This window comes from Mercenaria mercenaria, unplaced genomic scaffold (genome assembly GCF_021730395.1).
Source record: "Mercenaria mercenaria strain notata unplaced genomic scaffold, MADL_Memer_1 contig_4661, whole genome shotgun sequence".
In the NCBI taxonomy this organism is placed as follows: Eukaryota; Metazoa; Mollusca; class Bivalvia; order Venerida; family Veneridae; genus Mercenaria; species Mercenaria mercenaria.
The window spans coordinates 22,276-34,949 of record NW_026462906.1 but is presented as its reverse complement, the minus strand read 5'-3'; the positions used below and the strand labels follow the sequence as shown (position 1 = coordinate 34,949).

General features: G+C 32.3%; 1 protein-coding gene across 1 annotated transcript; it reads right to left on the bottom strand.

Annotated features, from left to right (window-relative positions):
- Positions 1-814: 814 nt before the first annotated feature.
- LOC123540956 (transcription factor EC-like) lies at positions 815-12,133 on the bottom strand. The gene is made up of 5 exons (XM_045326290.2): positions 11,920-12,133; positions 4,538-4,682; positions 2,207-2,282; positions 1,736-1,883; positions 815-1,448 (listed from the first exon to the last, which is right to left on the bottom strand). The coding sequence occupies exons 1-5, from the start codon at positions 12,112-12,114 to the stop codon at positions 1,164-1,166; spliced, it is 849 nt and encodes a 282-aa protein (XP_045182225.2). The 5' UTR covers positions 12,115-12,133; the 3' UTR covers positions 815-1,163.
- Between the last annotated feature and the right edge of the window lie 541 nt (positions 12,134-12,674).

Below are 12,674 nucleotides of genomic sequence, written 5' to 3'. Positions count from 1 at the left end.
AACATAGTACCACAAACTATTTAGCAATTGAAAAGTAGCGACAGTAGTTGTAAATACTCCCCTTGAGTAGTGCAACCAAATGTATGCATCAAAGACATATGTATTAAAGACATTAATACACGCCAGAGCCGGGCCGGGAGGTGATAATCGGCCCGGAATTCATAATGGCCCTCGGGCCATTATTCATTCTCTGGGCCGATTATCACCTCCCGGCCCGGCTCTGTCGTGTATTAACCTCTAAGTATTTGATTTACTATATTTTAAGTTTAATTAATTTTACTCTATATGATCTGGTATTTTGTCACTAATTTTATAACCTTTCTCAGTGGCGAGTGATTTTATTTAAACACCTTTTTGTCTGTTTTGTTTGTAGTTGGGTATGTGTGCGTGCGTATGTGTGTGCGTGTGCATGTGTATGTGTGTGCGTGCGTGCGTGCTTGTGTATGTTGCTTTTGTACGTGCGTGTCTGCGCCATTGTGGTTTACTGTTTAAGGAAGTCTGCGTTTAAGGGACATGGCTTTCCCTTATGAATATTCTTCTTGCTGTAATCCCCCTGGCACCAGACTCTTTAACAGTTTTATCTATCTCTCGTCCCCTCCCCTCCCCCATTTTTCTGTATTTTGCATATATTTATAATCAAAATATACTTGGTATTGTTATTATTTCTTACTGCTTCTTTTTGATGACGGTCTTCTGTGTGATGCATATCTGCATGGCTGTGTTTTGGGTGCTCTGTGCTTCCATGAAAGCTACCCTCATTATTTATTTTTCTTTATTCTGATTAATATAATTTCATACAATTGCTTACATGTGTAACAAAACAATAACACAATACGTTTTCACATATTCTTTTTAAAGCAAACACTTGTTAAGCAATTTAACTACCTTTTATGATAATTTAACTGTGATTACAGGACAAATAATACTAAGAAATTACGTTTGTGTTTCTTCAATAATTGTTGGTCGAAGGAAGTGATGTACTTTTTATATACTGATATAAGTAAATAGATTAATGAAACCCCTATATTTCAACACATGTTATAAAAAATAAATTGTAAATATCACCAGTCTACACTCAATTTTGTTGTTAAAGCTGCACAATGATTGTGACGTCTTGATATATAATACGCGAAAGAAAGCATGAGTCCATCTGTTCTATTTGTTCATAAGTAACAATCAAAGTCGTCGATATCTTCCGCGGAGCTACTAGGTGCAGATATTTCTGAGTCAACGCAAATCCCATCTGATTGCAAGGTTTGTGATAACGCTGTAAATACATCTGAACGGAATTCCAGCGAATTCGAGTTAGAATTATCTCTCTTTGTCCCGGTGACTGGTGCCAATGTTGAGCGACTGTTCAAGATTGACTCATGAGCCTTTGTGTTATTTTGTACTTGATACGTTCCCCCGTTGTCTGCAATGTTGGGCGAAACAGCCAACTCCAGGTGCTACCAAATTAAATCAAACTGTCGTAACACTATAATTATAGTATTATCGTCTTATGTAATACACGCAAAAGATAAAATAATTTCATCCGGGAGTTTGAACATGCGATTTTCATTATCACATTTGAAAATATACTGTAACACATCATGTATATATACTTTTCTCGATTATGATGGAACTGGGTAAAATCTATATTTGTATGTACTATTCTTTAACATTTTTATTATATCTTTCTAATCGCTCTTGCTATTAGTTCCATTTACTTCCATATTCAAGTTTAGATAGTTACCTTTACTTTAAAACCCAATTTCTGCACTTCGATATTAGTTTCTTTCATTTGATCTTCTAAATGATTTAGACGACAAAGGTCCGATTTCAACTTCTTTATGTAGTCAACAGATTCTTTCAAGATTAAGCCTTTCTTTTGGCTTGATGTTCTAGAAAAGGAAAATATTTTTCAATAAAAGAAATTACTTAAATCACAAGTGTTTAATCAATATAGATGTAGTGTAATAAGTAAGTTTTTGCCGTTCTTTTGCTGACTGCTCGTAGCTGTTTTAAGACCGCAAACTTGTACAATTTGCAGTGTTGAATTACATTGCTTATTGTATTTTTGTCAAAAGCTTTGAATAAATGTTTTCATGATATCTAAATTTATAAAGCCATTAGAATGTATTGTTTAAAACATGTTTACACCTGGGCTGACTATAAATTATCAAACAGATGTGTGTCGGACATGCAATTACAAAATCATACATACCGACCGATGTTTTCTGGAAGAAGTGTTCTAAGTTCAGTTATTCTGTCATTTATGTTGGTTCTTCTTCTCTGTTCAACTGAATGGACATGTACATTCAAAGTATTTCCCACTTTAAAATTCACTACACAATACAGTTTGTATAAAAAGGGAAGTAAAACCTACCACATTGAAACTCTTACTCTCGGTGTTTATGAAACTATCTACATTCTTTAAAGATAGCTTAACGATATCAATTGTATTATTTATTTGGGTGCTCAGACAAATCAAAGAGTTAAAGGCATTGTTTATTTTATAAAAAGATCCTTTGGAGACATACAATTCAACCAAGTTAAATATAGCACTCGGGTTGATTAAGCTAGTTCGGGTGAGGTGGTGGAAAGTGCATTACCAGTCACGTATTTAGTAGCGGAATTCTACCGCTGTAAAACAAACATTACATATATTCCATGACGCTTACGGTCTACAAGACAGGACAACAAAAATTCCTTAGGCTGTTGTTATAATAATTCATTTTATTATATATAATAACAGAAATTAGACCAAAATGAATCTTGTTGCGTTTTTGCAACTTAAAACCGTGTTGCTGAAGTCTCCACGTACTTGGATTCAGTGTTGTTATATTTTCTGGTCCTTTGGGATCATGGAGTCCATTCAACATATGTGTAATACAGATCCGCTTAAGCCGGTGCTAGGGGCGTGAGAGGTGTTTCACATCTCATTACCTCTCGTGAACAGACTCAATCAAACCGAGTCTGCTATTATTCTACTTGGCTGCATTCTTTGCTTCCAAAGGATCATTTTACAGATTTTATTAAATGCACGTCCCTTTTGATAGATGTACACATTACATATACATGGCTACAGTGCGTAAGAATTGGTTCATAGTGTCTTATCTACATTTTCACATGTCCAGACATGAGACCGTGTTTCCATTTATACCATCTTTTAAAGTTTTATTAGTATTATTGTGGCTTTTAAATGTACATGTATTTTACTTTACAATTATGTAAATTTTAATTTTGAACAAAAATACAAATTGAATCAAGATTTATAATTTCATATCCATAATTGAGATTTTAACTTAAAGGTGTTTTTAGACAAGAGCCATGATAATTATCCCTAGCTGCGGGTAACAGATACTTTTTCCAATTGGTTATGATAATATGCTGACATGTGTTGCGTTATTTGACTTTATTCTTGTATGACAATGTGATGGTTGATTGGAGTTTATTATGTACAGAAATGCAATAATTACAATAACTGCAGCTAAAAAAAAAATGTTTTCATATTTGCTCATTACTTTTAAGTGAAGTATGTGAAAAGGAGTGAACTGCAGATGTGTGTTTTAATGTGAATATTACCTTCAAAGTATTTGTGTTATATATACACGTACAATATTCAAATTTAACTATGAACGTGTAGTTCTATATGTTAATGAACTTTATTTTTATGTTATGTTTTAAAACAATGGATAATTCTTGTATATAAAATTAGTATTAGATGAATAATGAAATATCTTTAATTAAACATATTATTCAAAATAACATTTTTTTTAAATTTCAAAATTAATGACATTAAACACGGAGTTGGATATCTATTTCAGAGACTTGTACCAGTTTATCCGGTGTCATCAGTACACGTGTACTAAGACGGGCAAAAATTCAAACGTTTAGGGAAGCAAGAAGACATAAAAATAACTTAAAAAAGAACTCATTGAAAGAAAGATTTACTTGTCTAATTCACTTCAATAAATTAATAAATGTTGTTAGATGAGTATAAATATGAGAATATATCATTAAAAAAGATCAAAATTAGTTACTTATTTCAAACGCTTGGGGAACTCAGAAGCAAGAAGATCGTATTTTATTTCATTAAATATTATTTTGAAAGAAAGTACAAATATTCAATATTACTTCAATAACTTAAAAACGTTATAGTCAGATAATTCTTTTGGTGTCATTTGATGTGTTTAAGTTTTCCCCCTTCTATACTTAAATAGGTGTAAACTGACCGATAATGGCTAATCGATTCAATCGATAAGCTGTTTTACTGGGAGAAAGAATTGTCATTGGCTTAGATTTTTACATACATTGAAACATTACCTTTAGTTTGTATGGAAAACATTTTACTCGATACAGCGAACCGTAAAAGCATTTGACCAATCTGACCTGAGATTCATTTCGACATAAACGAAGTTTCAGTATGACTTGAACAGACTTCAAATGAATAAAGAATGACTAAACTTAAGAAAGTCTTTGATATTAACGGAATTTCAAGATAAGCGAGTGTGAGATAGCGAGTTACTGTACTGTACATACATTGTAACACTACCTTTATTGTGCATATCCTTCTTTTGCCGATCATTTGCTTTGTGTGAACTAGGTCGTTCTGAACATAATCCATGACAAGGAAGTCGCCTTCCACCTATCCCAGCTATGCTAGTTAATTCTTCAGTTGGATATGATAGGCTGGTTCTCTGAAATGTATAGATGCAAGAAAATATTTCAAGCACCCGATGGCAAGTATGTTCACGTAAAATATTTATTCAGACTATTTTGTCAATATCTGAAACATATGCTGCGAAACTTCAAACAGCAGGAAGGCAATGTGTCATTATGTATAGTTTTCTTTTACAAACTTGTACACATACACGTACATGTTTTATGATAGTTTAATGTTGAAAATTTCAATAATTTGATTACGATTATACCTGTAGAATAGGCTTATAACCATTTCTCAAGTTATAACTCATTTTCATAACTGCAGAAAAAGTAATAATTGTGTTAAGGTGCAATCTGTCTAAAGTACATATGATTTTTACACAGTATCCATTGGAAACACTTCCTAATATAAGAAGATCCTTTGAAAGTATATATTATTATAAACAGGCAAACTGATATCGAGATTTCATCACGACCCCTAGCGACAGCATAAAGGGAATTGGTTAACCAAAATGGATGATCTCCATGATTCAAAACAACCAGGAAATAAAATCAACGCTGAGTTCAAGTTAGGGGAAACGGCACTTTTACATTTTTGTTTGGTTTAACGTCACACCGACGCAATTATAAGTCATACAGCGACTTCCAGATTTTTTGGTGGAATAAGACCAAGGTCTTCGTGCATTATTAACTACGGACCTTCCGATAGCTAGCTGGATGTCTTCTTCACAAGAACAAATTCAACGTTCCTTCTCGAAGTGCAAACCTACATCGTTCTTAGTGTTGTTCATTATTTCCTGGTCCTTTTTGGAATATGTAGTCCATTGAGACTGATGATTAATAAACCTATATTGCAAAGGACGCAACAGAGCAAAATGATAGTTGATTAGGTTTGACTGAGACTACTGATAAGGAGTAATGAAAAGTGAAACACTTTTAAAGCCCCTCTCCTAATGCAGACACAAAAAAATGAACGTACCAAGAGGACCCGAAAAAGCAAAAACACTCAATTCAAGTACAGAATAAACTTTACATGTCACGTAAAGTACTTTGTAGTTAATATTGTTTCTAAAACATTTGAAAGCCTAATATGCAACCAAGCAAAATATTATCAGATGGTGGTGGGTTTGATTTAGTGTTTTCATGATATGTGATTAATTGTGCAATGCAACACTTTTCACTGAATAGTCTGTAGTATTTAATATAAAATATATGTATTATGCTTAAATGTGAAGATAAATTCAAATGAGTGCTTTGATGCTCCTAGCAATATAATACAAGTATAAAGTTTGTCCCTGTTGCTGTCGCAATTGTACACAAACATAGAAATGCCATTGTTATCATTAAATGTGATAGTGACCGTAAAACTATTACTATACTCTACCCGTAAAATGCGGTTATCAAAGCAAAGGCAAACTATAGTTGAGGCACGACACAAACATTTTTGGTCGATGTACAACATTTTTTTCACAAGGGTACCCGGTTTCAATTTCAAATGTCAATCGGTGGGAGGAACAAGTTGTTTTTTTTTTTTTGTTGTTTTTTTTTTAATTGCTAAGTGCGAATTCAACGAATACATTCAATATTTGAATTTAGGATTGGCATTGATTTAACAATCTGACAAACATGCTTTTGTTTGCAAATCTAATCTTAAACATATCAAATTTTGCAAATTGAGTTTTTATCTTAAGATTTTTGCTGCCACTTCTAAATGTTACAAAAAGAAAAAATACACATAGAAACGAACTGTTTTTATAAAACAAAAATGAGTTAATATCATTAATATGAATGGGGGCATAATTATAGTTTTTTTATTTCATACTAGAAAAATAAAAATAAAAAAAAAATAAAGTCTCTAACGACTTAAAATAATAGTCAAAAATGATTATATCAACACGAAATCGTTTTATCAATTCAAGTAAAATATTTTTTTCATATTTGCATCAATTATGTATTAATTAATATTTCATTGCATAGTTGAATATAATACAATTTCATGATAACTAATTGATTACATCGATGAAGAAAAATAAATAAAGCAAAATTTTTGGCTATATTTCAGTATGTTTTAACTGGGTTACAAGTAAGTAAAACAAATATAGGAGTTTATGTAATGCCCAGAGACGGTCCTGCTGATAAAGTTGGTATCGGGTGTCCGTATTGATAGAAATTCTCAAAAAGATGCTCTGAAATCCAGTATTTGATGATGCTAATCATACGTGATTTGCTGTTCCTTTTGTTTTACAAAATAACTTAAAGTAAAGATGTTTTACTTAAGATACATATTAAAAAGATTCAGTTCTTTCACTAAATAAAAATTCTTTTCACAGTTCTTTTACTAAATAAAAATGTAGCACTGGTAATATTATGGTAGAACATTGTTTTTAATGGTAGATCAAACATTATATTCTTTTAGATACATGCAATGCAGTGCACCTTCCTATATCTCTCCCTGTAAATATCGTGTTGTCCTTGTTATTGATTTGTGACGTCATACGTATTTGTCAGCCTAACTGTTGTATACGCCTACCTGTGTTATTATAATCAAGGGAGGAGCGCTGTATGAAAGAAAGGAATTGTGAGTGAGAGTACACTAAATTTCACGTGCCTGACCCCACATAAGCTTGCTAACCACGCCAAATATCTTGTTCCCGCCATACAAACATCTGTTGGGCATTCTTATCCAGCTGTTCTAAGTGAACAGATAGATTTTGCAATTTGGTCCGATTAAAATAAAACCTTTTTACAACTTATTATATTTACATAGTGTGTACTTGGATATAGGATTCTGGTAAATATTATTTTCTAATGTCAATTGTAGTAATTTTTTTATTTCCTGTAATGATAATCGATTGAATGTATTTACAATCTTTTATCAGTATTGTGTCCATATTTCTATAAGTCTTATTGTTGTTACAGGCTCTTACAGTAATCTTTCACTGTAAACCCACTACCATGATACAATGAACTATTGAACTCCTGAGGCTGTATATTGTTAAAACATGACCCCTGCCACAAAAATATAAATTATATTTCATCGATTGTTTTTTTTTTTTTTTTTTTTTTTTGTTTTTTTTTTTGTGATAAAACGTCAATATCTTTTATAAGTCTTCGGATAAAATAAATTCATGTAATTATATTTCGTCGTTTCGCTTGTTTCTATAATTCATTTATGTAAATTTAGTAAATTGAATATAGGGCATTGTAATTTAGTTTTTACCTCGCAAAGTCTTGAATACTTTCCATTTCGAAAATATGTTTTTTACAAATTAATTAAAGTAAAATGGAGATGTAAATGTATATCATTCTAATACATTAAAAAGTTTAATTGTTACATTATAGTTAGGGTGTTAGAAGTACATTATATTAATGTTATTACGTTGAAATTATTTATCTTAGACGCGTTCCATATTTATTTTGGAACTTATGTTTAAACAAAATTATGTAACTTTAGCATCATGAAACTAACTATCATATAAACAACACAGGACAGTGAGAGTGATAAGGAAATTTGTCAACTAAAGAAAGATAATAATACCGGAAGCGTTTGCACAACCAATCTTTTGTTGGCCATATTCCATTTCATCTGAACATGCAAGGTTTTTTGTTTTATTTTACAAAAGAACACATTCTGACTAAAATATTCCAATTTCTTATTATAGTCATGGTATCAAATTATTGTGAAATGTTAAAAAGAAATAACAATCCGGGTGTTTGGCCCGTAAGAAATGTCTGAATGATATCTTAATTTGTTACGTGGTAATATTTGGAAAGCATATTCGGACTGGGAATCAAAGAGCATTAAAAATGAAACACTAGAAATAATATTCCAGGAATAAACTTTCAATTACAGCTAGTGATCTTTTCCGTCTCGGCGAAAAGTAGAAGCCAATTTTGAATTTAATATTTTTACATTTTTTTTTATTCATACTAAGCTAAAACTTATATTGAAATGAAAACTTTTCATTTTTCCGATTTTTTTAGATGTTTGATTTACTTAGTAAACACGTAATACTGACAGACTATACATTAATTAATATCATTGAAATGCCCTAACGAACTAAAATTGGTGCCTGATTATGTATTTGTTTATTTGAAAGAAAGAAGGAAATGACTTTATATCAAGTCACCAATACGATATTGCGGAGAAGATCTTTCGAAAAAAAATGTATAAAAGAAGGCATAAAGTTCAAACATTACGCACATACTCTGTAATCATCTTTTATATAATCAAATTATTTGTTCCATGCAATTCAAAGAAAACTAGAACGGATATAATGAGAACATATTTACGATGGATATGACACAATTCTTAAATTGTCTTCATTGGAAATCCCTCCCTACCCTCCCCCCTCCGAATAATTACAGCAGTAGTTTGATGAAGATTCTTGAAGCGGTTCATGAGAAGAGGTCATTAAACGTGTTTATATTTTTAGCTAAATTGGTCCCTATCCCAATTTGTAACAAAATAGCAGGAGACCTTACGATATTGTTACACATCGAGTTTGATAAAAATCCATTAATGCGAAGAAAGGCATATCTACTTTTAGCTATAGTGGTCCCTAATAGGGCCCAAGTTCCTATATAAATAAATTTGGAAGAGGACCTTATAATGATGCTCCAGACCAATTATGACAAAGATCCACCAAGCTGTTCATGAGACGCTGTATAAAGGCATTTCTAGTTTTAGCTCTAGCAGCCCCTAAAAGGGGTCAAATGTCCCAGCTGAACAAAGTTGGCTGCGGGCCTAATAAAGATGCTACAAATCAAGTTTGATTAGAATACATGAGAAAAAATCAATTAAAGGATTTTTTTATTTATTATTTTTATTTATTTCTAAAATAGGCCAACCAATCCCGCTTTAACAAATGCATATTCGCTATTCATGAATCTTTGGACAATGACGTCACTCCTATAAAAAGGTGAAGGTCAAGCAAAACAAACAATTGTAATTATTTCAATATTTCTGTTTCATAAGCAAAGTTTGACCGTAGTCATATCACATAGATAAACTGTATGCAGCGTACCTTCATTTCAGTGTAATGAGATTCAGTCATTATATAGCATATATATAATGAAACAGATTTCAACTGAGTTCAATATTTGCATACAATACTAAAGAAAAATATTCATATATAATAAATCAGTTAAATAATTTATAACAAATATATCAAAGCAAACAAGTACTCATTTTAATATGCAATCTGAATAAGTCACAAAAGCAAGAAGCCTTTTCATATACAGACGACAACTGTAACAAGGAAAATCTCTTAAAAAGCACTTCTCTACATAAAAGACTCTTATCACACCCTTATTCATGTGATACGCAGACCGTATTCAGCTCTTCCTTTAATTTGATATTTGTTGGTATTTGAACAGGTTTTTATCATATTTATTAAACTTACTTATCATTTTGAGATATATCAATATTCTTGCTAAATATACTGAGCCAAAGTTAGCTTTAAAACTGTGAACAGCGTCGTTTAGGATAAACGCTTTGTCTACATTTCTCTCAGCGTAGCACAATCAACAGAGTGAAAGAAATTGACACTCTCGTCCAATCAGGCGAAGTGTTGCATAAATCTTCCATTTTGATAAATTATCTATAATGCGTTATCAAGCAGTTTGATTTGCAAACTGAAGTCACGTGGCATAGGTAACGAAACGAATTTATACGGCGTCGCAGAAAAAACAACAGGATTTGATGTTAGCCCAGATTTATATGTATATTTTATTACAGCATTGAACTATAGCCACTGTATAAGAATGGTTGATAGTTCTGGTCAACGTAACTGGATTAAATCGGTATTTAATAAGTATATTGAACATCTTTTACATATAAATGAACGTGCCGTTATTTACAATGGTTTCTAATTAAGAGTAGTATACAACCTCCAAAAGACCAATCACTAATGGTGATGAATATCCACAGCGTGCAGCTTATTTAATTGTCAGAGGAACGACAGTATTGAAAATATGATACATTGCTTTTGTATATTGTACAAAAATGCACAAACATATTGTGCAAAATTGTATAAAAAATTCCAAATTTCGTTGCTGTACATAAAAAGAGAAGAAAGTATGTGAGTGGCTCATAAATCAATGTCAGTGAAAGTTAGTTGGTCAAAACCAATGTCAATCAAAGGCATTTTTTTTGATGTGTGTTTAAAACTGTACAAGGGTCCAAATTTTATGGCAATATCTTAAAGAGGAAGAAAGAAAGAAGGTCAGAAGGTCAAAGTAGATCAATAGGTAAAGGTCATGGTCAAGAAACCATGTAGTCACTAAGTTCATAAACTAGTTATGCTTACTAGTATAGGATATATGTTAGAAAATTATTGAAGTGTTTTTGCTAATGAAACCCTATTCTTTTTTAAACAAATAAAGAGCCATACTTTCGAAAGGTCCTTCAAATGGAATGTGCTTCAAAGTTGCTCAACAACGCTTGTTGCTGATTAAAACAATAGCAAGGTTTGATAAAAGTCTGAGATACAATGACTGAGAAATAGCGCGGACAAATATTTTCCATATACATGTAAAGATAAAATTATTAAAAGGCCATAACTATGTGAAAATAATTCAAATGGATCAATCTATGAGCAACTTGCCTTGCTACCAATGATTATTACAAGGCTTGATACAAGGTATGTCAGGCATATAAGGACCAACAAACAGCGCGGATAATTTATACCCATATACATAAAAAGAGGAACTAATAAGGGCCATAACTCAACGAAAATTCCTCAGAATGAAACGCGCTTCGTACATGCACAAAAAGTCTTGGTACTGATAATAATTGCAAGGTTTGAAGGAAATCTGACAAAGAAAATGCTGAGATATAGCGCAGATTATATTTTCCATATACATCAAAAGAAACAATTAATAAAATGCCAAAACGTACCGAAAAATAATGGAAATGGAACCCGTTTTGCACATGGGTAACTAGTGGGCTTGGTACTGATAATAATTACAAAATTTGTGGAAATCTGGCATTTCGATAACTAAGACAGGACTCATAGCGCACTTATAACTTTATTTGCGTACTTGTTTGTTTTTGTTCTGTTAATAAGTTTCAAAGAAAACATAAATCTAATTTGAATCATCATCAATTTAGTTAAAACTGGAAATTAGAAGATCGTTTCTTTTTATTGCGTTCTGCCATTTTAAGCATTACAAGTATTCTTAGGCTTTCGAAGAACCAAAATCTTTACACAAGGTAAGATAATTCGAGAGCATGTATGTCTAAGTATTGAGAGTGACACTAAAACTTACATTAGCCGCCCCTATCGTTGTAGTACTTAATCGCAAAAGCTTTCGACCACTGCGGTCAGTCTGAAGTGTATCTTCGTGAACGGCGGTTTTCGAGTTTGGCAAATTCTGCCTATCATGCCTGCCAGCATGGTTACACCGGGAATGAGACACACCATGAGACCTCACGTCGTACTGGCGAAGCGACGGTTGTGACATTCCATCCGATGTCTTGACCTAAAACATGCAATACCATGTTAAGCAGATGCTTATCAAATTATTTAAAGCCTTCTCATTTGCAATAATAAATTAAATCTGAATACTAGGAGAAGAAATGTGTTCCGCCAATAATATTGCATAAATACCTTTAATACATAAAATACAACTTTACTTGCCTTAAACGATTTCGGTCTAGCATTACTTAGTAATTGTATCAGACTTGAGGAGAGTCGCCCCAATTCTTCTACATATGAAGCATCACTGCAATCTTGGGCGTTGTTTCCATCGTCTGGAGGAGAATTTAGTCTAAATGTTTCTCTCGGATGGTATTGCCTCATTCCTCTATTGTAAATATTCTCTTTTACAGTAATGCCACCTTCTCTGTCAAGTAGAGTAATCCTGTCCTCTAACTCACCGGAATACCTGTCATAGTTAGAACCATTGCTATTGCCAGGAGTTCCATTGTAAAGCATTGAGTATTGTTCATCGTTTGAAATATAATCAGACATCTTAAAAACGCAAATGTCAAAGACAGTTTGAATCTTGCACAAGTGTATGAG

Coding starts and splice junctions, on each gene's coding strand:
- LOC123540956 (XM_045326290.2), bottom strand. CDS start 12,114: ATGTCACAACCGTCGCTTCGCCAGTACGACGTGAGGTCTCATGGTGTG. Junction 4,683..11,919: donor CAACGATAGGGGCGGCTAAT/GTAAGTTTTAGT, acceptor TATACATTTCAG/AGAACCAGCCTATCATATCC. Junction 2,283..4,537: donor GAAGGATATGCACAATAAAG/GTAGTGTTACAA, acceptor ATGTCCATTCAG/TTGAACAGAGAAGAAGAACC.